The sequence below is a fragment of the Zeus faber genome (assembly GCF_960531495.2).
Source record: "Zeus faber genome assembly, chromosome: 22".
NCBI lineage: Eukaryota > Metazoa > Chordata > Actinopteri > Zeiformes > Zeidae > Zeus > Zeus faber.
The window spans coordinates 12,534,966-12,562,025 of NC_137209.1; the positions used below are offsets into that span (position 1 = coordinate 12,534,966).

Here is a 27,060-nt window from a genome sequence, read left to right on the forward strand (position 1 = left end):
TCAGTAGAACTTGTCGTCAATGCGGAAGTGCGGCCGGGTGACGTCGTCCGGGTTGAGGAAGACGGAGATGGACTTCCCCGGGTTCTCCGTGACCAGCTGCTGCAGCCGCTGCGCCAGCTTGTCCTCGGACGGCGAGATGATGCCGTTGGCGGGCGCGTGGCCAGGGGAGGCGTGGCCGTTGGGCCCGGCCGCGGCCTCCTTCTTCAGCTGGCCGGCCTGGTGCGCCTGGTCCAGCGCCGCCCGCAGGTGCTCGGCGGGGTCCAGCCGCACGTGGGCCAGCTTCCGGGCCACGAGCAGCGCCTGGCCGTCGGAGAGGTGCTCCAGCATGTTGCACTGCGGCAGGAAGTAGTTGGGGCAGCTCTTGCTGAGGATGCAGTGGGCCAGGTCGTCCAGGAGGCCCAGCAGGAGGCGCCCCGGGGTGTCGGCGTCCGGGCAGGACAGGTAGGCGGCGGGCAGCCGGTCGCAGGCCCAGAAGAGGAGCGTGCGGAGGTGGTACGGGCTGAGGCCCGTGCGGGGGCGCGCCAGCACGCGGGACAGCACGGCCTTGGCGGCTTGGAAGGCCTGGGCCATGGGGAACGGGATGCACTTCTTCAGCTGCACCTGTGGCAAAAACACTCTTTAGGGAATCCCCGTTTATATCGGCAAACGGCCGCGGAGGGACGGAGGGAGGCGGCGCCCCACACCGGGGGCGGGGGCTTACCTCGCTGCGGGAGAAGGCCAGCCTCCACTCCCTGTCGGCGCGGCCGCCCAGCGGGGAGCAGCACGGCAGCAGGTAGAAGCCCGAGATGGCCTCCTCCTCGGTGATCTTGCCGTCCCAGAAGTGGTTGGCGGTCAGCCAGCCCTGCGCCACCGCGGGCCAGCCCCTGAAGGACACCACGGGAAGCAGGTCGTACAGCACGCGGCTGGAGCCGGCCTGCGGGGGTTGGAGGGAAAGAGGAAGGAACGTCTTGTAACTCCACTCATTCCCCCCCCCATCCTGAAATTTCTATTGCTAATAATTATAGCATTTGGAAAATGATTTATAGGGCTTCATTTTCTACGGTACTGATTTTGCACCACAAAAAAAGGTGTGCAGTTTCACGCCAGAGGCAAAAATTGAAGCAGCTCGCCGTACAACTCCTGACTGAGCAAGTTTTCCTTAAATAGTATAATAACACCTAATTCCGTCAGGCTTTTTAAATCATTCTTTACGAGCGACCGGGCAAATCGACGGGGGCCGGGGGTCTCTCGGCACCTGGAGGATGATGGTGGTGAGGGGCCCGTTCCTCTCCAGCCTCTCCGGGACCGGGATGCCCCGCTGCGGCGTGCGGCGTAGCTCCGCCACGGCCTCGCTCACCACCCCCCAGAACCAGTCGGTCACCAGGGCCGGGGAGAAGTAGCAGCCGTCCAGGGACTGGGGGGAGCCCAGCGAAGGGATGGAGCCCCTGCCTTGAGACGACAAAAAAAAAAAAAAAAAGTCAAACTTCATATGGGTTTTTCACCGAGACACCGCGGCGTGAGGTATGCCGGCATTACATTACATGACATCATTTAGCAGATGCTTGCGTCCAAAGTGACTTACGGCGCGTGGTGGGAGGAGACATTAAGGATTTAAGTCAAGGCTGAAGCCGTGAAATGATGCGTACATTTTATATAACCCGTGATTGTGTTTCGCCTAACCAGCCCCAAACGGATCCTTCAGCTGCAAATAACCTTGGAGCCGGGTGGGAGACGGCTGTTACCGTAGCGCCGCGGCTCAACGGGAGGAGCATCTGCGGGGAGGCATTTTCTTTCGACGGTGGAAAAATTAAACCGATCCATTTCAATAAATGTCATTACTTTCCCCCCTTATCTCCGGGAAGTTCCGCATCGGCGGCGTGCGGATTGGAGGCAATCTGCAAACTTTTTTCCCCGAGTGTTTTTTTTTTTTGTTTCGGTTTTTCCACCCCCCGCAATATGAGCGGGGGGGGGGGGGGGGGGGAGTCGGAGGAACGGGGGCCTTCACCGAGGTTCGGTTAGCATCTCGATGCCTCGCCGGCCATCGGTGCGATGCACCGCCGTGAAGACGGAAATCTTTGCCCGGGGCCGTGCCACCCGCCACGTCCACTCCCCCGTATTTTTTATTTTTGATATGGTCTGATATGATGATCTCCCGGCCCGGTTTTTCTTATGATAGCTGTGATGACATTAACATTTGCACTGTAACTGATTGAAACTCCATTGTCTCTGCCCTCGATTTTTCAATGTGACTCGATTGCTTATTTCCGTTGCAAAATGTATAAAGCTGGTTGAAGATGAGTTATTTTCCCTACCCATCTCCTCAGCCTCCTCCTCCTCCTCCTCCTCGCCGTTCAGTCCGTTCTCCTCCTGGCAGCAGATGCTCCAGCGGGCCATCGTGCCGGAGTCGCAGAGGCGGAGGCTGAGCCAGGAGTGGCACGGCGGCGAGTGCCTCATGTCGAGCGTGACGGGCTGGTTGCGGTCGTGGAGCTTCAGCGCCGGCACCAGGAGGGTGAAGTCCAGGTCGAAGTCGGCCCCCTTGGCGTAGTCCCCCAGGTCCTCCGGGTTGACGTCCAGCACGCCCTCCCTGGCCCCGCCCGAGAGCAGGAGGTACTCGTTGGCCACCGGTAGGCGCTGGTCCAACTTCTGGACGAGGCCTGCGGGGGTTGGGGGTGGGGGGGCGCAAATTAGTCAGGAGGAGCCGCAGGATTCCGAACCGCCGGGAGGGATCAGAGGGTCTCATTTATCAATCTGCTCATAACGTTGTTGTACATTTATGGAAGAAGAAATTAGCCATTCTATAAGCTTGCTCATTATTCAGGTACGCCTCGGGGAGGTGTGATTTGCTCGGCGCGAAGTGTTAATAAAGTGTTAATAAATTCTAAATCAATCATGAATGAGAGGCAAGGTGCATGTAGCGAGCAATTTGAATACACACCCATATATTTGTCATGCTGCCAAGAACTCATATTGAAAAATGAAGTGGAGAGAGAAGTAAGGACACCCTTAAGGGACACTGCTAGAAAAACAAAATTGCTCAGGATAATACCCTGCGTTATTCTGAGTTGTACAACAGACACCTGCACGCCAAAGTTAGGTTTTAAAATAACGGATTCAAAACATGCCTCCATGAATATTGGATTGTCAAACCCTGGCGCAATTCATAAAATAAAAATAAAAAAATAGGAATTAACTGTCATCGGGATTAGAATTTTACATAAATATGGTCTTCAGCGGATATTTATTGGAAACTCTTGAACTGAAACACAGCCGTGAAAAAGTTCGATGAAACGTGTGACTGTACAATAGAAGAAAAAAAGTCTTTGCGCTCGCGTTTCACAATTTAGAATGAAGGCGGGGAAAAAAAAAAAAAAAAAAGAAAGAACACGCGCGCACCGCCGGCTCAAAACCGTCGCGAGGAGGGAAAGCGGGCGCACAGAGAGGGAAGGGTAAACAGAAGCTCCGTGAACAATTAGCATATCAAATTGTATTCAGAGAGCGCGCGGCTGGAGTTTATCCTGAAAAGGAGGTGGTGCCTACGTTTACGGGACTGAGGTTTAAGAAAGCGCTTGTGAAGTTAATCGCTCCCTCTGTGACCTGCGGAGGACGGACCTTAAAGCCGCCGGGTAAAAGCATTTGACATTCTCCGCGCTCGCCAGGAACCCCCTTCCCCCGATCGGATTCCGGGCGGAGCCTTCACACCGGCCAAGACCGTTTCAAGGAGAGAAGGCAAATACGGAAAGCGCTTAATGGTCGTAAAATAAAAACGAGTTGGGGCGGCATCAAAAACATAAATACATACAGTATACGAGAGAGGGTGCGAGAGGCACAAACACAAAGAAGGGACTGGGCTTAAAATGGGCGCTGAAGTTCAAAACTTTGAAGCCCGGTGGCTTTAGTGACACCGCAGCCGTCTCGTGTTAAGCCCCCTGCGCCATCATTTTTTCCCCCCATCAAATTCAGGAAAAGGAGGAGGGGGGAAAAAAAAACAGCTGCACAAACTCTTTCCTCTAAACAGTCTAGAGGAGAAAACCCCGAGCCGCCAAAATCCCTTTATGACAACTTAGCTGAGTTGTAAACTTCCCGGGCTTCGCCCCCCGTGGGAACCGGCGTATTGGACACAAGCAGATTACGTTTCGCCGGCTTAAGCGAGTCACCGAGAGAAAACGCTCGATCCTGTGGCGGCGGTCGCCCTACTCACCGCTGAGTCTGACCTCAAACATCTCCAGCGGTGGAGAGCACCAGCCTTGGCTCGGAGAATGACCAAGTGTGTGTTTGTGTGTATTGCTGGGTGGGTAGTACCGCCGCACCCGGGGGGGGGGCGTCACCAGCCGAAACGAGGGGCTTCTGACCGAGAGCCGCAGGTCACAAAGCTTCTGACATGATTCCTCTCATCCAATTACAAGGTGATGCCCCCCGCAGGCGGAAAACTATTCTGTTTTTATGTTGGGGAGTGTGTCTGCGTTTAAATGTGCGCACGCGTGCTGATGTTGCCACATGTGTATGCGTGCGAGAGTGTGTGTGTGTGTGTGTGTGTGTGTGTGTGTGTGTGTTGGGGTTGACCAATATGTCAATATTTTCCTACTGGCAACCGTTGGCGGATGGCGGGCGCCCGAGTGCGCTTCTCCATGCGCCTGTCTCCCTTTCCCTCTGCAATCCTATATGGGATTATTTTGGTTTTAAAGCGCGACCGGCAAGCCAAAGGAAGTGACAATAGTCGTCTTTGCAAAAATGGCCCAGGACTCACCGGCACCGTGTCTCACCGGCCGCAGCACGGAGGTAAAAACAATCGCATCTTTTTTTTTCGCCTTTTCCATTATTTCGGGGCCGCTTTCTAAAAATCTCACAACAAAGGATAAACAGCGGGGGAGCAAAATAAAAGGTTCAAATCGCGTTATTAACCCCGGAGAAAGCCCATCCCGGTCCGGCTCTCTGCTTCCCGGAGGAGGAGGCGGAGCCGGCGGCTGCGGCTCCCCCGGGATTGGCCCCTCACCCCCCTGTAACAGGTGTGTCTGAGTGCGCTCTGCACCGCCGCGTTGTTCCTCCAACGTCTGAACGGAACTGAGGGAAGAGAGAACGAGGGAAAGTTTCAGAAGGACCGAGAAACAGGGTTCACGGTGATTTGTGACAGCGCCTGGTGAAAAAAGGGGAACGAGTCGGCAAACATGTTCCGCAAATCAAATCTAAAGTGCTCGTTTTTTTTATGTTTTTTGTTTTTTTCATATTACGAAAGTTTAAATGTTGAGGAAACCATTTAAACAAACAGTTTTATGATCGCAAAATACTTGTCAGTAAAGTAAGCGTTCTGCGAGTTATAATTACTATTTTATTTTCCCAATCCCTCAACTAATTTTCAAAACAGATGATGAAAAAGTGACACATCAGAGCACACGAAGAAGACCCGACGTCACTTGCGTAGCAACGTTATATTAAAAAAAACAACAACAGATGAACACCAGAAGCAAGAACTTTCACTTCTCCGTGAAAACGATGATACATTTTCACGTGGTTTTTTATTTATACTCTACACACTTAACCCACAGACAATGACAGGTAGTCGAGTGGGGGAGTGGAGTTAACCAGCAATTGTTCCCACCCATCACTTGCCTCTGAAATGTGAAAAACCTCAGGATGGTTGAGGGGCATTTTCTCTGCTACAGGAGTATACGCAACAACATCCAAAAAGCACATCTTTCAGATTTCAAAATACGACACATCATTTGAAAGCTTACGATCTCCACTTTTATAATCTGTAAAAAACTGTGAAAAATGGCCATGGCCTACTTGGGAGGCAAAACACCGGTCAATGTCACATTTATTTCCTATTTTTGTGGTTTTTTCCAGATGTGGAATACCAGCTCATATTCGTGCACGCTTTGAATTGCGCTTTACAGGTCATTGTATTAGCAAAATAAAAGGACAAAAAATGCCCAAATAATCGCAAAGAAAAATAATTAAATAAATAAAATCAACAACTGCCGATGGACATATTCGTGCCAAGCCTAGTTTGTGTGTGTGTGTGTGTGTGTGTGTGTGTGTGTGTGTGTGTGTGTGTCTGTTCATAATTAATGTGATTACCTTCAACCGAAGAAAGATTAAAAAAACAACTTTGTCATTTTCATTAATGGTCCTTCACCGTAATAAACCAGGTACTGGGCTTTAATGAAGTGTCATTGGCATATGAAAAAAAAAAAAAAAAATCAAGAAGAGGTCTATCATTGAACACTGTTATAACAAAATCAGTAGATGGATAGACAGTCAAATAGATCCGGAAAATGCTGCCAACAGGTTCAAATCGATGTACCAAAGCCTCAAATATGAAACAGTGCAATGAAGAAACAATGTAAACAGGGCACAATTTTGAATCCTGGACAGTATAGAATAAAAATATTAAAATACGTGTTTGTGTGTGTGCGCGCGTTTCTGCACTCGCGCTCTCGGAACTAGTTGTGAGTCATTTGCCCCCTCAGCGTGGGAGGATTAAAAGTAATTTAAAAAAAATATGTCCCCGACGTGTTAAATATAATCATCTATTGTGGCCTATCTTGTCAGGTCAACCAAATAATAAACCGCGGCTGTCAGCCCTGAATTATCCTTTGGAGCCAGTCGCAGCGGTGCCCACCAGCCACAGCCTTCTGTCGCTGCCGGATCCCCTCGCCGTAAAGCAACATGTGGTGACTTTTTGCAGCGAGACGACATTTAATTGATACCACTACTGGTTTGGCCTTGGACAATCAACATAATGTGAGGCGGTTGGCGGCTTTGAAACGAGCCGATCCTGAGCGTCTGTATGCTGGAGAGAAAATGAAATGATAGCGCGGGAAGTGAAAGCGTACTGTATATTGTGCATAGATTAAGAAAAAGAAAAGCACAACTGCAAGGAAAAATATTGAGGTCCGCTCAAAAAGGAATATAACAAGCTGCTTTGGAAAACGCAGCTTGTTATATTCCATTTTAGTGGCACATTTTACCAATGGAGGAGTTGAAGGATGATCACCCCATCATCAGGTGTTGTTGTGCAGGTGATTTGTACGGGAACAGCAGCTAAAGTGAGCAGGGTGTTTCACGTGGGCAACGCTGCGCTTCCCACAGGTTGAGAAGGGTAGAGGCGTGGGAGTGCAGGTGGGCGAGCGACGTGCACGCAAAATAAAAGTCATGCCGAGTATTGTTTGTCGGGCTCGTTTAAACTTCACCCTTAGTCCCTTAATCGACGGTCGAAAACGACTGGTGGAGGGGTGACGGAGATCTGACGGGGATGCCTGCGGTTTGTAATCACTTCGTTAAAATTGTTTTTTCCCGTGCAATAACACCAACACTTTCTCTGGAATTGTGGAACGTTAAAGTCGGCCCCTGTGCTCCGTCTGTGCCTGTTCATCCTCTTGCCTTCTCTTCTTCCCGATTGTTTTTGTTAAGATTTAGGCTAATACAAAGGCTGGCCGTCTAATATGCTTACGAATGTTAACGTTCGCTTAAATGATCAGAGTAACTTCAGTAATTGATAGGGCGGATAAGGTTTTATTTCAAGGAAATGCACATGCGACGCGATCAATTTATGCCACGAGTAAATTTGATGCGTTTTCACTCCGGTCATTCCTCTGGCATTAAAAAATGTCGACACACAGGAATCACTGGAATGAATCACGGCTCTGACGGGGCCGCTGTATCCAAGGGTTGGGCTGAGGCAGGAGAACAGGAAGGAAAAAAAATTTATTTAAAAAAAAAAAAAAAAAAAAAAAAAAAAAAAAAAAAAAAGTCTTCATCCGCCTTCCTCCTCCCTCGACAATTTCACACAGGCCCTTGTGTTAAGAAAGACACTGGTTTTTCACTGTGGCGGGCAGATGGAGATTAGCTGCCCCCTGTGATGTAACCAAGAGCACCCGAATCAAAACAGCTTGATTTTTAATCAAGGGGAACGTTTGACCGCTTATTAGATAACGCGGCGAAATCCTCCCTTACCAGAGGTCAAAGGCCAGAAAAACGTTTTGAACAAGTTACATAGAGTCAGGGAGAGAACAGCACTGTTGTAGGGGGTTTCTTTTAAGAGCAAAAAAAATCCACACACACCAAATAATAAGCCCAACTTTTTGATGAAGGAAGAAGGTCTTGAGTGTTTCACGGGATCTCCCCATTGTGGGGGGTGGAGGAGGAGGGGGAGGAGGAGGGGAGGGGATCAGCTCCATCAGCTCGCCGCTCCTCATTTAAAAGTGAACAATCCAGACTGCTTGCTGTTTTGAGAGGGCTCCTGCACGTTTTACACTTCGGGGGGCCTCTTGCCCGGGGTGCCCCCCCTGCCACTCTGAACCCTCCAATGCATTGCATTTGGGTTATATACTGACTTGCACACGCACGCACGCACACGCACACACACACACACACACACGTCTGTTCACCGCAAGACGATGATCAATTTATCGCAAATCAAAATCTGAGTGAGTGAGAGCGAGCGAGCAAAGTGGCTTGTGAGAGAAAGGACAAGCGAGAAGGAGCGACAGGGAGAGAGCGAGTGTGAGGGAGGGCGAGAGGATCAGGAGGCAAAGGACAAACCGTTCCGAGCTGCGATTGTCCGTCTTTGTCTTCGCTTTATCTCAAGACACTGATAAATTGGATCAAATGTGTGAGGAGGAGGAGGAGGAGGAGGAGGAGGAGGAGGAGGGAAAGAGTGAGAGAATAAATTGAGTCTTATCTCTCCGATGGTGACTTGGGGGAGGGGCGGGGGGGGTGTGTGTGCAGAGGAAGACCAAATAAGGAAAAAAAAGTGTGTCAATTTCTCCATTCTCTGCACTGGCTGAGAAAGAGTTTGAGGTTTTTACGAAAAGAGGAAATCTGCTTTTTAATCCAAACCCTCCCATTGGAAGTTGCATGGTAGGAATTTGGGCGTCCGCCAGCGTGCGCACACACACAAAACACAAACCGACACACACACACACACACACACACACACACACACACCATGGCCAGTTCCACAGACAGATTAGCGCCTTTATCCTATAAGAAATGTCTTTTTGAAGGTAGATTTCCAGTGCAAGGAACTTTTTGGTCCAAAAAGTATTTTTAGTCCGCGTGGAGGCCGTCTTGCGTGTCTGTGGAGCTGCTCTCTTTGGACAGTGAGCGCCAACACCCGTCCTGTTTGCTTTGGGTGGACACACAGGGCTTACGAGCCCACATGCGTGGCTGCCAACACACTTACGCCGAGTTCAGCCTACGTGATTCTGGGCCGATTTTCCGCTCGCACAACAGGTTTTCGGAGATGGACGAGCAAAGCCCCGGATCGGAGGAAAATCATGGCGTGCTCCCGTGAGCGACGAGCGCGCGGTGTGAACCGATCACAACGCGGTTCCACCGGTTGTGATTGGTTCGCAGACCCCGGCGAGACATCAAGCGGGTTTTAACATCTGATCGTGTTGGGAGCGGCACAACGAGCTACAACTCCCCTCGGACAAATCTGATTATGTCCAAGAGATGATTGCGATTGTAGAGATTTACGCCTTTACTAATGTTGTCGATCTTTCCTTTTCTCTCCTGAATATCAAAAAACAGGATTCATTTTCTATTCCTTGTGAAAAATGGTAGCGGTTGTACAGACTTCCACACCTAACTGCCTGAAGAGGTCGCAAGCAAATCTTACCGAATAGATATGAGGAATCTCCACCTTTATTCACGCTGCCACTGATTTCTCAAGCCTCAGCATAACTCGTTCTCAGCATAACTTCTGCAAAGTCAACACCAGCAGTCGATGGCATCCCACTTTTTTTCCCCCCACCGTGAATTAGGTCATAGCCTCTGCTTCCACCTCTACATTAAAAAAAGCGTCAGCAACTATTTCACAACACTGGTCCAATTCAATCGTCTCCTCCCATCGATGACATCCCATCTAAAAGGACATGGAAAGGATTCAGGTATGGACACAGGTTATTTTATGCCGCAAAACCAAGGAAAAGATAACGTCTGCATATATTTGCAAGTTGGACGATAACTGCAACACAACTGAAACATTGAAAAGTTAACCTGAGCTAGCTAAATGTTGCTTTGCTACTGTAGTAAATCCCGTTTACTAAATATACATCAAAATTAATATACTATTCAAGGTTAAGTAGTTCCCCTGAAAATATAATTTAATTTGTACAAGTTCATTCAAACATATTTTGTGTTGGCAACTCCGGGGGGGCAGCGATCGGCGATACATAATCTTATCGGGGGCGTGCGCGCGGTGGATAGAACATGATGTAAGGTGGCAAATGCGGTTTCCGCGTTGCAGAAGTGCAGGATTTATTATAAACAAGTAAATTATTTACACAAAAATATCCAGTTTGTACTCAATAAAGTCCCATAGCACCAGAAAGCGACAAGGAGACGTGCGTCCCGACAGTGGGTTATTTTTGGAACAGTACGGAGCAAGGACTTGGACAGTCCCTGAACTCAGTTGTGTTTAAAAATGTTGTTTGATACATGTAGGGAATAAACGAAAAATAAATGGATTTAAAATAAACAGACACGTACGGGAGATGGCGCGCGGGTTAGGTTTACATATTTCATTTTCCATACAAGTGAGAAACTAAGGAAACAAAATAAATTGAAATCTCTCTCTATGAGATCATAATGTTTGTTGCTTTATTATAATCACAAGATTTGCTTATAGAGCAAGTGCGATGGGAGCGGGCTGCGATGTGCACACAGCGGAGTGCAGATCACGGACACCCGGCGGGGCATCTCCACCCAGTGATCTGCACTCCGCTGTGCTGCTCCATTTCGAACCGGAGCTGGGGGGTCTGTGTGCCTTTTCTTTCTTTCTTTGAGCACCTGCCCCTTTAAAGGTTTCTGTACGGGACTCTAGAAAGGGGAAGTGAGATCCATTGTTTCTCAACAGCTCTGAGCGGAGAGGGCGTGAGCGTCCGCCACCTCCCTCCCTCTCCCTCTCTCCCCCTTTTGTAACAAAAAAAAACACATCTGTCATCAATGTCAATCATGATAGACAGAGTTGATCGCCGATAGATGATTTAATCATATATCGGCGTAAGCCTATGAGATACACTAAGTAGTAGTTTCTCTGGTGTTTCAAATCCTACTTATACACACACACACACACACACACACACACACACACACACACACACACACACACACACACACACACACACACACACACACACACACACACACTGTATATGTGTGTTAAATGCAGTCGTATAAAGGGTTAAAAATGATATGCCAAGTATTTCAGGATGTTCACATGATATCAACATGGTGCACCAAATTTGGTCCAATCAGCGGAGTTGAGAGTTCAGGGGTTGAGAGTAGAGAGAGAGAGTGCAATGAGGAGGAAGGAGACGGAGGCTCAAGAAGAAAGTCGGGAGAAAGAAAAAGGGGACGGTCAGACTGTTTCGATAAATTAGAAACAAAGTTTGACGCCAGTTAGTGTGGTAAATGTTTACCCGGTGTCGAGTCATGAAAATTGGTTCTGAAAGGAGCGAGTGACAGTGGATTTTGTAGAGAAGTCTGCATCTCTGGCTACACATGGTATTTGTTTACGAGCGGCTCTTGACCGCTCCAATATGGACAGCTCATTCCCCTAAAACACAGCCCGCATCTGTCTTGTCTGTCCTCGTTTCGCTGCAACTCTGCATCGACATTTTTTTGAATTATTACTTTAAGAAGTAACAGCAGCAGTAAAACTGTGTTTCACTATGACAATTACATTGCGCAATTGATCTACGGTTCACATGCGAGCCGAACCGTGGGGAGGGGGGTGACCCGTACGGATCACGGATCATGCAAGTTCCGTAGCACCGCTATTAGTTACCGTGCATCAGTACATGGACACTGGAAAGAAAGTAGTTTACTGCCGTCCGGGATTTGTTGTTGTCATTACAGCCTGAAAGTCTAAGTAACAAACATTGTCTTTGAGGATTAATTAGCTCAAAAAAGCACGGCCAACACTGGGACCATAGACTTTTTAAAACCCTTTATTTCATTTTGCGTGTTTCACACTGAGCCAAATGAGGTGTGCATGTCCTGTTTAAATAAATACACACCTCGTTATGTCAAAGTGAATATACAGTATGTTGTCTGTGCATTGTTAATATATTATAGTTTTAAGCGGAGTTTATCTTTCTAGGAATAGATCATTTCAGCAAACGTAATTATTCTTGTTGAAATTGTCTCTGAGTTGAAGTATTCAGTGCGGGGACCCGAGAGCAAATGTTCTGTTGCATGGGAGATTGTGTTCCTTCTACAGTAGAGCTACTATTTGGCATCGCTGTGGCTACCTGAGGCCTCCTCGCGACCCTCATGAGAACCTAGATAACGAACGCATTATTGGTGCATCCGACCATAGCCCTTCCGTGCTGTTCAGTAATTATTTCACGGTTATGTAAGTGAGCAAGGGCGACAAATAGAAGATATGAAATGTAAAATAAAATAACCCAAAAATAAAAATTCATAACAGAACTGTCAGATAACAACTACGCCATGCTGAGCTAGCCAATGTTAGCTGGCGAGTGGTGTTTGTGTAGCGTATTTTTTTTTAAAGCAAACCATGTGTAATGCGTTTGATTTCAGATGTAAATACTGAAGCCTTATGGGCTTTTCCATTGTCCCGTTTACCTGCTCCATTTAAATTTAACAGTAATCATCTCCTTCTCTCGGCTGCTCCCGTTAGGGGTCGCCACAGCGGATCATCCGCCTCCAATACCTTCTGTTCTGCGCATCATCCTCCCTTACACCAACCGCCTGCGTGTCCTCCCTCACCACATCCATAAAGCTTCTCTTTGGCCTTTCCTCTTTTCCTCTTGCCTGGCAGCTCCATCCTTAGCATCCTTCTCCCAATGTAACTCATCTCTCCTACACCCGTGTCCAAACCATCTCAGTCTCGCCTCTCTCGCTTTTCCACCAAACTGTCCAACCTGAGCTGTCCCTCTAATGTACTCATTCTTAATCCATCCTTTTCACTCCCAACCTCAACTCTGCCACCTCCAGTTCAGCCACCTGCCTTTTTGTCAGTGCCACCGCCTCTCATGTAACGGTAATGTTAAAAAGAAAAACGCCTAAACATTGGCAAGTCTGTAATAATAACAACAACAACAACAACAACAACAAGAGGTTCACAGCACGTCATTTTACCAATGACCTTCTCCATAACATGTTCTGAAGAGCACATCAGTATGATCACACTGATGTGCTCTTCAGACGATAACGATACGGGGAAGAAAGTTTCCACAGACAAGTGAGACCGAAACACCCCGGTGCTGCGCTTTAACCGTCTGTTTACGGAAGTGACGTAGGTGCGTGACGCGAAGGGTTCTTCTTCTTCGCCGTTTCACAACAATGGCTCGATTCGTGTAAAAGTAGTATGATTTAAAGGTTGAATTATATCAAAACGCTTTCACATTGAGACTTCACATCACATGGAATACGGATGAATGATCTTCACCTGGACGCTCGCTTTAAAGGAAATGATCCTTGTTCAGCGTCTCGGTAAGTGAACTGTGTTTCCCCATGTAATCTAACGAGAATATTTAACTCCTCGGTTTAACATTTTTCTACTATTTATAAAGCAAACTCGGTTTTGAAAATATGTTGAGAAATTAAAAAAAACACAAAGGAACACAAATCTGGAAAAATCTAATTTTCCTTCAAGAAAGGTTTTTCCAACTTATTTGGCTGCTCCTGGCCATTTTAGAAATGCGCAAGATGGCGGCTTTTGCTGTGGTGGAACACAAATTATAAAAAAAAAAAATATGCCCGAAAATAATAAGTCGTTCCAGTCCTCTGCACCTTTACCATTTTATGGTAAAATATTCACATCTAAAATCAAGTATAAAGAACACATACACACAGCTCATATATGCACACAGATTCACACATCCACACTCAGACTTCATATACAAACCTATACATGACTACACACGTTAAATGCCTACACTTTGTGATGCGGCATGACGGGCACAAAGCCCTGCAGCACTGGGGTGGGGGACGAGGGGCAGGGGCGGCGGCGCCGACACACCAAGCGGCTCCTTTTCATCCGGAGCAGAGTAGAAGGAAAATGCTCAGCCATGCAGCGCTGGCTTGATGGAGGCCTAAAAATAACGCTGTAAATCTCTGGAAAATGGGATTGCTCCGTAAATGGTGTTGTGGAGGGCGGTGCGCACTTCTCCGGGGCGAGCATTCTTGCATTACACCCCAGTCTCTGGGCGTAATGCGAGAATGCCACGAACGCAGCGGTGAGTACGTACGCCACTGACACGGCCTGGTGTCAGGCAGCCCTCACCTCAGCATCATCTATAGGGGGACCGTGTTTTGAGAACATTCATTCGTTTTCATTCCACCGACACCTTCGCCGCTGCTCTCCACACTGAAACCGTCAGCGGTAAAGACGGCGCGGCATGTTAAATGGCATGTTAAGAATAACAGTCAAATCCCGAGAGGAGTAACCCTATCCATTGAACAAAAAAAATTATAATCCTGGGGAAATATAGTCTCAGGCAGATGCTATCTGTGTATTTTATTTTATTTTAAACAAGCACTTGTCACAGCTATCGCCTGCTCGCTAATAACGGGATTAGCCCCCCAGACGAGCCAGCTGATGAAAGGTAAGCCATTTCTGCCAGCTCAACTATTCATGAGTTCAAATCAAGGCAGGAGATTAGCTGGAAATAGGCATTTCAGAAAGGAGGCGGGACGGATATGCTCCAATTTAATCCCATTGGTTGGATGTCTCACATCGCCGGGCCAGGTGTGCGTGTGTGTGTGTGTGTGTGTGTGCGTGAGCTTGTTCATCCGTCTGTATGTCTGGACACGGACAGGTGTGGATACGACAGGCTTTTTACTTCTTGATGCTCGGTCTGAGCAATTGCGTAGGGACAAAACGAGATTTAAAGTCCTTTTGTACTTCTTTGTTGTAATACACTCACTGGGCACTTTATTAGGAACGCCTGTACACCTACCTATTCACGCAATTATCTAATCAGCCCATCATGTGGCAGCAGTGCAATGGATCAAGTCATGCAGATCCAGGTAAGCAGCTTTGGTTAACGTTCACATCGACCATCAGAATGCAGAAAAAAAATGCGATCTCAGTGTTTTTCGGCTGTGGCATGATTGTTGGAGCCAAGCAGACTGGTTTGAGTATTTCTGTAACTGCTGATCTCCTGGGATTTTCACGCACAACACTCTCTAGAGTTTACTCGGAACGGTGCGAAAAAAAACAAAAAAACATCCAGTGACGGGCAGTTCTGCGGACTGAAAGGCCGGATGGGCTCCAACAACGGAAGAACACGTCTGGTTCAGCTTCTGTCGGCCAAGAACAGAAAGCTGAGGCTGCAGTGGGCACGGGCTCACCAAAACTGGACAGATGAACACTGGAAAAAACGTAGCCTGGTCTGATGAATTTCGATTTCTGCTGAAGCACACAGATGGTGGGGTCAAAATCTGGCGTTAACGGCATAAATCCATGGACTCAACCTGCCTTGTGTGAACAGTCCAGGCTGGTGGAGGTGGTGTAATGGTGTAGGGGATTTTTTTTTTTTGGCACATTTTGGGCCCGGTACTACCAATCAATCATGGTTTGAACGCCACAGCCTATTTCAGTATTGTTGCTGACCAAGTGCATCCCTTCTAACGGCTCCTTCCAGAATGATAATGCACTATGCCACAAAGCAGATGCAGTCTCAAACTGGTTTCATGCAACATGACAAAAGTGTTTAATGTTCCTCAGTTTCCTCCCCAGTCGGATCTGAATCCAATAGAACACCTTTGGGATGGGACAGAACGAGAGATGAGCTGCGCGAATGTGCAGCTGACGAATCCGCAGGAATTGCTTGATGCAATCACGTCAACGTGGAGCAGAGTCCTAAAGGAATGTTTCCGACATCTTGCGGTGTCCGTACCAGGAGGAACGTAGGCTGTTTTCGAGAGCAGAGGGAGGCCCTGCGCAGTATTAGCGTGGTGTTCCTAATAAAGTGCTCAGTGAGTGTATATCACCAAAAGAGAATAATTTTATGAGATATATGCAGCTTTTAACCTCAAGAGCTCTATTTGGAAATATTTAATCAGTCTGGTAGTAATTAGGGCGGTTTGGGAAGGGGGATTAACGTGCGCTGACTCCACATTACACCACCGCCTTCAGATAGTTCTCACATAACAATCCAGGCTTTTTTTTTTTTTTTTTTTTTTTTTTAACGGCCCGCTGGAATAAATGCAGCTTTGCAAACGGCGGCTTTTGCAGCTGCAAGGCCTCGATTAATCGAGCGCACGCTTAAATTTATGTCGCCCTGCGAGACGTTCCACCTGCGCCGGCTCCATTTCAACTCGTGCCTTACAGCTGTGGCAAAGCTCTGGAAAACCAGATACGTTTTCAGCTGCTCAACCCCCAAAAAAACATTATTTAGACGACCGGACGAGGTAAACACTTGTGTTTCAGGTTCAACATGACGGCTTGTTTTCGTTAACGCGACAACCCTGATGCTCGTGAGCTGCATCAGTCGGGCCCGTGACCTTGTTTGGGGGAAAAAAAAAAAAAAAAAAAGACAAGTGGAGCGCTTCAGGACGAGGAGAGCAACTTTGGGGTTTGTGGAGGTCATTGTGGCGATGTAGCATTAACACACGCCTCAAGGACACCCCTGATAGCTGTTACACTTTCCCTCAAATGTTTTTACCCGTGTCAAAACAATGTTTAATGGCTATATCTGTTCTACGGCTCTAGTTTTACAGCAGGGGTGGGGAACCTTCCTGACCGTGGGCCTATTAAGGCCTTCCAGTCAACTTTATGCAGCTATAATCCTATTTAATTGCCAAATTCAAACAGATCAACGCATCATCCAATTTAAGTCTATTCAGTCAACATAACAGGCAGAATATGAGTAAGTAACTGAAATAGTAGTTCACAGTAGTCTACGTCCCGCTATTGCACATACAATTCCTAATCCATCCACTAGTTCATACTCACTTTCTTCATATGCACATATCTGTATATACAAATGGCCTATTCCATAAACATAACTCTATTCCCTTCTATTTTGTACCCCCACTTTTCATTATCTTTTTGATTCTTTTTTTATTTTTATTTATATTATTTTATTGACTAACTGCGTTACGTTTTAGGAATCAGTTAGTTTCTGTTAGTTAGCTAGGAAAGAATTAGGTTAGCTATTATGTTCGGTTTAGTACTTATTGTGCATAATCTCCGGGTGTGTTGCAAAGACATTTCACTGCATATATGTATGAAAGTATGTTTATGTATGTGACAAATAAACCTCTTGGATCTAACCTGGCCCTAAACACCCCTGAAATTTGTTTCCAGTACCTTAGTCAAAGTTTGGCAGCTCCTTAACGGCTTTGCTCTCCTGTTTCCTTTTCCTCGTTTCTGGACTTTGTGTACCAACAACCGTTTACCAAGAGAGGGGACCCTGCTGTAAGCCTCAGTCATTCATTCACACTAGAGTCGGTGACAGGTGTTTAACGGTCAAGACATGTCACCGCTCCTGTCCGCTGAACACATCGCGCAGGCGACGCACGTCAACACGGGGCACTGATTCAACACCCTTAACGGCGAGTTGATGAAGGGTGACAGCGTGCTGCGGTGCGAGCGTGTGTGTACGACCCACGCCGTAAGCAACACAGCAACTGCCGAATAACCAGAGGGTTGACGGCAAATTAGTCAGAAATGTCCTTCTCCTCTACAATAGGTTGAGCGTTTGTGTGCATGACATATAGAAGGGGTGAGTGAGCGAGCCCTGAATATGGTATAGTACACAGACACACACAGGACTTTATTCTAATTTCCCCCCCCCCCCATTCTGAACATATTGGAATAGGCCTATATTTAGAAAATATGTAGGTCTATGGTTTATTTCCTTAAACCATACGCATTGCATATGTTTTACGACATTTTTTTAAGTTTATGTAACAGCTGTGTGCGTGCTGCATGTTCCGGTGGCTGAAAGCTTATTGAAATTAATAATCATAAAGCGCCAAAGTATTTTTTGTTTTAATGAGGGTGATATCCGTTTTATTTTTAATAAACCTACAGGTACACATATTTTGTTTGATTATGTTGTACATTTTGCATTATGGGCCATTTTGTTACATTTATTTTTGCACAGGCTTATCTCTAATGTTTAATAGGCTATTATGTTGTTGTTTTTAAAATGTTGATTTGCATTTTGCACATGAAGCGTGACATGCAGGCTGCTGGGATTGGTCACTGAATTGGGTTGGATGCACAATGCACAGTGTTACTTTGAAGTGCCAAAGTTAAAATAAATAAACGTTCTGTTAACTTAGAGTGATCACTGACTTCATTACTGTCTCCAACATTGCTTAGCTACAGGAGGTTCACGGTTTGCACTGCGCACCAGCAGCTTCTGAGCGCTAACCAAATATGGAATCCATCTCAGCTCAATAGAATGATTTTGGAAACACCAAATTACTTGCTTAAACAAATTTAATTTGTTTAAACAATGAAGAACGGTAAAATATTGACCTGACCATGAGGCTGTTCTCAGCAGACAGATCACAGGTAATGAACTTGGCATTTCATATTCCTCGGAGTCGCAGCTAGTGCGAAATTTGGGCTGCGTGCTTAAGTTTATATTATGTTCATTCTAATGCTGATTAACATAAATGGAGTTATTTTGCCTTAAATATTTATACCGCATAAATAATACACCAAAAGCGGTCAGGTTGGAGAACTCTATTGCTCCTTGTTGCATTTAGTGTTTCTTGAAATATGACCAATGTGTTTTGACAACAGCTGAAAACAAGCTAATTTCCGGGATTCCCAGGATAGTGTGCCTCTTTCCCGGGGTAGAAAAATATCAAGCCCTAACACACACACTTACACACAGTGGGGCAGCTACAGAGAGAAAGCGAACCCATTGGCAGCCAAGCATGGGGGTGAGTTGGACCCCCACAACACACATGCACTCAAGGCCCACGCTGTCACTTATAACCCCAAATGAGAATTATGGTTGGAAACACATTGTTTAAACCGATTGCAATCTTTATATAATAAATTGATTTCCACAATGTGACGTTTCCATCCAAATGAAAGGGGGATTTTAAATCAATGTTAGAAAGGCAGCAATAAATAGAATGTGGATTAGGTGAGTGGTCCGTACAAATGTTCCTGTTACGATCTTCAATGATCTTCAAGGCTCTTAGTGAAAGACAATTAAAGGGTTATCGAAAATGATTTGTGTGACAATTAATTGTCAAGAAAAGTTTCATGATCGTGACTGCCCTACCCACGCAGAATCACATTCACTGAGAATCCAATGTCAAGGAAGCTAGCCAGAGCAAATTTCTTCAGACAAAACACATGCACAATAAACCCTGGCAGCATTTCCTATGAAAATATATTAAATAAAATAAAAAATTTATATATATATATATATATATATATATATATATATATATATATATATAAATAAAAATTTTAAACAACAAAGTACAAAAGATACAAAAGCATACAGAAGTGAATGCTCCTTTACTCCTTCGGACGGAAGAAGTTTAACAAACGCACACGAATAAAGTCGTGTGTTACAGACATATTGAGATTCCTGACTTGAAAAACCCAGTCCCATGAGATTTCGCCAAATCACTGAGTACATTTCCAATAACCGGCTAAACAAATAACACCGGCAGATTGGCTCTCTCACTGCCTACGATCCTGTATGATGAGACGAGTGTAAATTGGAGGGAGAAGATGAGGTCCCCACCTATCCCGGAGAGAAAAATGGATTCAGGGAGCTGTTGAAAACTATTGGTGCTAAATATGAGCTGTGCAACCGAAGATACTCAAAGAGGCTCTGTTTTGACTTTATATAGATCTGAGAGAAAGTCGCAGATCTACTTCAGAGCATTAACCACCTTAAAAATTCACCGCAAATAAGATATGAAGAGATAATACCTGATACTCATCTATAACTCAGTAATACCGACCACCGGAGAATGTATAATTTAACACGAATAATGGGGCATATGTGACCAGATCACAAGAAATCTTTGAAACGGGCGGATTAAATTCAAACACAGCATGTCAAATGGGGTCCTTTTTTGAGTTCCATCTTTTGCGTGACCCGGCAACCCTAACTACAATGGATCTGAAGTCAAACAACACAACCGCACGTCAGCCTTCTGCTGCATTTATTTGAGAATCTGTTGTGGCAGATGCGACGCCACGCTGACAAAGACTAATTCCGCCTTCATCACGGGACACTTTGTTGTTCGACTCGCACTGTACACAACAGCCACCCTCACACTTTCCCCCCCGAAGGAAGGGGGAAAAAAAACAAGAAACAAAACAAACAAAAAAAAAAAAAAAAGCCTCGTGTTTACTCAAGACGCACGGTAAGTAAAGAGTCTGTTCTCAGATGTGACTGAAGAAGTTTCCCGTGTGTGTGTGTGTGTGTGTGTGTGCGCACGAGCCAGTGCGTGTTTTTATCTTTCTTTCCCTGACTGTGTGCAAACCCCAGCAGAGATCCCAGCGCAGCTCAACTTTAGGAAAGCCATGAAAAAAAAGTCATCATCAACATGCGTACATACACATACAAATAAAAAAAAAAGTGGCCATCCCTCCTGCAATACTTCAGCACGCTAACAAGACCGGTGGACAGGGGAGCAGATGGTGCTTCCGTTGCAGCGGAGGGCCCGCGAGGCGCAGTGTCGCTAAGGCGGCCACCGCTGCACCCTTAACTTCACACCGCCCAAATCCCAGAGTGCCCGCCGTAGCGGGCGGTGCAGCACAGAGACATGGAAATAGCACAGAGGGAGCCAATGGCGGCGGAACAGGCAAACCGTTAAAGAAGAGAAGGTACTTGGATCCTTAGAGAGAGGGGGAGAGAGAGAGAGAGAGAGAGAGAGAGAGAAAGAAAGAAAGAGACACAAACACAAAAGCCTTGGGCCTGAAGTTCAGAGGCTGGACTTTGAATTAAAAAAGGGAGAGAGAGAGAGAAAAACAAAAAACACAGGAAATACAGAAAAAGAAGCCCAGGGACTTTGTGTTGCGGTAATAACAACAACAGAAAGACACTGAGTACAGTGCACGGCAAAACACAACCCCCCTCCACACGCACGCACGCACACACAATTATGGTTGGGGAGGAAGAAAAAAAACAAAAAAACAAAAACAGGCCTAGATATAGAGCTGATTGTATGTGACTTCTCCTCGGGGCAAGGCTGCCTGTACGATTAAGCCCTTTCTGTTGCTAGAGAGGAAAGAGAGAGCACGAGAGAGCTGCATGGGCCAGCTTGTGCTAATCCAATATTTGATTGGATTAGCACAAGCCCCAGATATGATTTTTTTTTTTCCCTTTGGGGGTGGGGTGGGGGGGGTGTTTGGGGGTTGATGATAGGCTATGCTATAGACAACCCTCCCTGCCTCCCACAGTATTCCGAACGGATGCATAGTCAAGAGTCTCGAAAACAACAGTGACTGAAGAGCTGGTGGGTGGGTGGGGGTAGTTTGCGTAGTAACTGTATATAACCTCCAAGGTGAGTTTCACAGCTCGTATATGTGAACGCCAAAATCGCTCGCCACTCTTTCAGCGGCGGTTATTGGTCATCTTTGTGAGACGGCACTCGGTAAAAAAACGGAACGAGATCTCCAATTGTAATGTGGGAAATATCCACGTTCACGTCTACAGTGCGTGGCAATAGCTCCGCCACTATGAACGGCCCAGTAAATAGCGATCATCAAACTGTCGCCAAGAATGAGCCTCGGCTCTTTTCTTGCGCAGTCAATGTGAACAGCACGACTTTCGCTTCACCCGCATAGAGAGCGAGCGACTCCGTTGCGGGCTGCCTCGCCCGGAGACACAATGAGTCACTTACCACACTTTGCATCCTGTAAAGTCACTTGGCCTTGGGAATGGAACTTCCGCAGCCTCCTACACAGTATGTTATTTCACACTTTCAATTATAATCTGCTCACAAAGAAAATTCTAAATCGAGGTTATGTGTTGACTATGGAGGCATTTTGGCTTTGCTCTACCATACAAACTGTATACTATATCACAGTATATGACAGCATTTGGATTTTGAAACATAAAATCTCATAAATATGATGAAAAAATTCAGGGAAACAATAAAACAGGACGTTATTGTAGAAGCCATATGGCTATAGCTTCAAATATTTAATATTAATATTAAATCCGCTGGTGTATTCTAAGACATACAAAAAACACTGAGAGGACGCTTTGTTCTACTTCTACCAACATTCGTTGGTCAAGTGAAACATCCTAAATTCTTCATCTCAGACTTAATTTCTCGTATTATTGGTTGTCGAGTGCATGTTGAAGACAAGGCTGCATAAAGTCCTCCTCTCGGTGAAACAAACTGCTTTTAATTGCGTTGTGTGTAGGTAGGGCTGCCCCAAATTAGTCGACCAAACGTCAGTCGACAAGAAGAGTCTTAGTCGACCAAGTTTTTCATTGGTCGCAGGGAAAAAAAAAAGGAAAAAGTCCATTCAGGAGCTGAGCCTTGTGGAAATCAACCTTCAAACCTATATGGCTGGACCCGTGTATGAAACGCTAGAGGGCTTTTAATTTGAAACAAATTTTTTACATAAACAAATGTTCAGTCCCCTTGCCGGTTGTTCCGACACATTCAGGAGAATAATTACAGCTTTTGGTGGTTGGCCGGTAATTAACAGGGAGCTCGCTTCATGCGACTCGCTTGAATGCCTGTAAATTAAATGTATATTTAAAAGGCTGTTTGGAAGTGTGTTGGTGTGACTGATCAATACACAAAATGTTCGGTCCCCTTGCTGGATGTCCTGACACATTCAGACTAGGGATGTTCCTGACGACTAATTTCCCTGACGTTTCAATGGAAGTCGAGACTCTTCGACGAGTCTAAAAGTCTGAAAAAATATGACGTACATTCTAAGAGCCTTTTGAAACTGTTAATCACATTCTTCAATAACCAAATCGTATTTCAAATGCCCCCGACGCACCCGGTGGACCCGGGCCAGAGGTGCGCCCCTTTCCCCCCGGTGGGCGCGGAGGGGGAAGGCGTAGCGAGCGCGAGTCTGTGGCCCCGGGAAACGGCGAGGTCGGCGCTGTAAAGCCGGCGGCCCTCGGGATCCCCAGGGCGCGGCGCAAAACACGAGTCCGTGGCCCCCGGAAATGCCCCTGACGATGGGTCCCTCATGAGGGAACACAGACACCGGAAAAACGATCTTCCGTACGCCACATTTCAGTGCAAATGATATATGAATATGCCATTTAAATACGTGCATTAATTAAATAATAACAGGGCCTAACAAGTTTAACCGATGTAACGTTTAGCCGCTGTAATTAACAGGTGGCTCGCTTCGTGCGCACAGCGCTTGTAAATTAAATGTATATTTTAAGGCTGGTTATTAGGTTTTGTATTCGTCTCTAATGTAGCACAGAGTTAACAATGTTAGTTATAACATTCTTTCTCCGCCCTGGAACGCAAACCAATTTCTGATGCCCCATAAAATATATGACTCAATTATTATCATAAACGTGCGACGATTAGTCAACTAATGGCTTGAACTGATGACTAATAGTCAACTAGGGAAGGGTTTAGTCGGGGGCTGTCCTAGTTGTGTGACTGTATGCTTGCAACGCCTTATGTATCAGCTGCAGTGTACATATGCTGCATTGCCCTATAGACTCAAAAAAATTGACTCATATTTCCCACAATAACAGCTTTAAACATTATAGAACACATGCAGAAATGATTATGTGTACCTTTCCAAGGTGCTCATTGGTCCTGTGACATGATATTGAGTTTAGAAGATCAGGAAGATATGACATATGGCTTATAGGGCTGCACGGTTACGGCTATAATGATAATCACAATTATATTTTGCTCAATATTGTGATCACTATTATTTATCACAATCTTGAATCCATTTTGGGGAGCAAAATTAATTTATTGGACTTTGTAAATCGACAGAAAATTGTGAATAAAAACCTCTGAATCAAAATAGGACTTTCTTCACATGGATTCGGTCTCCTTACACCGCCGTTTGAACGGGGCCGGCGGTGTAAGAAGGAAGAAAAGGAAGTGCGCGTTCACAAGAAACATTCGATGGTTTTCTGTCCCTACACTTGTTGGGACAGCTGTTGCAATTTATCTTTGTCTTAAAACCACCTTTATTATTGTAGCAGGGAAAATACATCCTGACAGCTGAGTGTATTACTGCCAGATACCGTCCCCGCCCCCCGTGTTCAATAAGAAAGGAAGCTCATACATCTGTCAAATTCATACTGCTGACTTGATTCCCCACAACAGGTAAGTCCTGTGATTTTCAGCCTGACATCCCTAAATTTGTCCATTACAGCTGGGGAAACGCAAGGACTTTCTTATTGTGGGACAATTATTTTAAATTTGGCTTGGGCAGATTGATGATTAAATTGTCTGTCGGCAATCGACTCAATCAATTGCGATTGACATTGATGACAGATGTTTTTTTATGTTTTTTTTCCTCCACTAGGAAAAATCCGAGCAATGAAACGGTGTAAGGGCAGTTTACCGTGTTCTGAAACTGGAGAGAGGCTCCAGCTCTAGGCATTCTCCCTCTCTGTGTGCACATCGCAAGTGCTTCGAGGTGCAAGGTGCATGAGGAGTTCCTCATGAATATATCTTGCCCAGACAATCCGCTACCTCGACACCCATTAACGCTTAAAAAAAAAAAAAGCACCCGATAAGAAGGGCACTGTGGGGTCCATGAGGCAGGAGCTCGGACACCCTCCGCCAAACCCCCCAACCACACATATATATATATACACACACACACACACACACACACACACACACACACACACACACACACACACACACACACACACACACACACACACACACACACACACACACACACACACACACCTGCAGCTCAAAATGCAAATCTTGTGATTATAATATTATAGTATAGCAATCTATAATATAATCTCGTAGAGAAAGATATTTGGATTTATTTCATTTCCTAGGTTTCTAACTTGTATGCAAAATGAAAAAGATAAAACCTAATTCAGAGGACCGGTTCAGAACCGGTGTGGATTGTTTACTCTGCCACATGGATAATGCTGATCAGATGAAAAACAAGGGCAGCTGGAACTCAGCTGCAAAACTTTATGGCCATGTTTACGCTGGCCTATCATTAGCGCAACATCTTTTGCGAGTCGGACGCTGAGACGGAGATAGTGGACGAATTGAAAAAGAAAATCCATCAATTTATAGTGGAGACCAAGGAACCTGACTGGCTTGTAATCCGACTTTGAAGCTAGACCTGAAGCATGGCCAATCCTGATTGGCTGAAAGCAGCTCCCAGCGTGATATTTTGTCGACATTGAAATATCCAGAGAAAGGACGGTTCCACCCGGAATTGGCCTCTATAGGCCGGCTGTGTCTACCGCAGAGTTCAGCGACCGACCCGTACGACCTGCAGACGGACCTACCGAGCATGTTGAAGATGAAGTCCTTGGCCGTGTGAACCTCCAGAGCCGTCTGATCCCCAAACTCGCCCTGCTCCAGCACCACCAACTCAGACACCTGGGCCGACAGCTGCTCCAGCGTGGCCCCCGACCGGAAGTCCACCTCCATTGGCTTCTTCGCGGGGGCCGGAGAGCGCGGGGCCACCGCGCTCATCAGGGACTCCATCTATCGCGGCCCTACAGCAGGAGGGTTACGCGTCAAATCAAGCCTGCGACGCTAAAGGGCCTCAAAATAATCCCACTGAGAGCGATAAGCACATAATTGAGTCCGTTCTTCGGCGATGACTAACGGTGCGATGACTAAGCCGGGGTTTAAAGGCAGGTCGTGTTTGCCGTATCCTGAGCAAATACAGTCTGGATTTGACGTTTGTTAGCCTCTGTGATTTTATGGGAGAAAAATATTATGTTGACGCAGCCGGCTTAACACTGTCCAAGAACACTTGATAACTTTGCCAGACAGATGGATCCTTTATTCATACTCAAAGGGCAATTGCCGTGTTATAGCAGCTGACATCAAAACAATAAGGCGATAATAATAACAATAACGATACGAACAGCAAATAATAATTATAGATAATGAGAACAACAGCATTAATCATTTACAATACAATAATTGGCAACAAGTAATAAACTCAAAAAAAATGAAAAAAGCTTGAAATGAACTAAAAACAAATGTATATAAATTTGGCAATATATAATAAACCCCTGTATCAACAATTCCCACCGTCGAAAATGGGAAACCGTGCAAATTCGCCTATAAAGATATAAAATAAACCCTGTCCATGAGCTGTGCACTGGCACGACCTAACCCAAACAGCCTTTTAGTTGGGGGACGAAATGAGAGCCCGCTGAACATGGCTGCAGAAAGTAAACACTGCTCCGTGGAGCGGGACGCCAACATGGCTCTCGCCAAAACTAGGTCAATTAGCCAGGGAGCCGCGACGCTACCACCGAGGCTAATTATCCGGCTTATCGGCTAACCAGCGAATTCGTGTATACGGACAGGTTGCGGTCTCCCGGATTTTCAGAGAAAACAACGGCCGCGTCCTTTCCTCGGTATTTTTTGTGTGGCGAGAGGCGTGAGCGCCCGACAGGAGCGATCCAGCTAATTCCCGTGAGTGGCCGGTCAGTATTAGCCAGCTAGCCTTAGCATATTAGCCTTCTAGATAACAGGAGGTGGGCGGGGGGGGGGATTAAAGCACACGCACGCACGCACACACACACACACACACACACACAGACAGACACAGAGAGAGAGACACACACACACACACACACACACACACAGACAGACACAGAGAGAGAGAGAGACACACACACACACACACACCCACCCACCCACACACACACACACACACACACACCAAGTCGCTTCGTTAGCTTGGCAGTAAAAGCAAACCCTGCCCCCGCCCCCCAAACGAAAACAAAAACAAAAACATTGTCCCCCTCGTCCGCCGTTCGACGCAGTCGGTCCCGCGTCTCGCACGGACACACACACACACACACACCCTGTTCCACAGCGCGGCGAGGGCACGTCCGTGTCCGCTATCTGCCCGGCCCGTCGGTCCGACGCCCGCGGTGGAGTCCGGTGGCCGCGGCCGACATTTCCAACAGGTCCCAG

The 27,060-nt window shown here is 46.4% G+C and overlaps 1 protein-coding gene across 1 annotated transcript; it reads right to left on the reverse strand.

The window, feature by feature from the left end:
* Positions 1–27,060, reverse strand: tmem102 (transmembrane protein 102; the record flags this gene model as incomplete). The annotated part of the gene is made up of 6 exons (XM_080022977.1): positions 26,948–27,060; positions 25,404–25,616; positions 2,292–2,633; positions 1,235–1,428; positions 701–913; positions 1–600 (listed from the first exon to the last, which is right to left on the reverse strand). Exons 2-6 carry the CDS (start codon positions 25,603–25,605, stop codon positions 1–3), a joined length of 1,551 nt encoding a protein of 516 aa, XP_079879103.1. The 5' UTR covers positions 25,606–25,616; positions 26,948–27,060.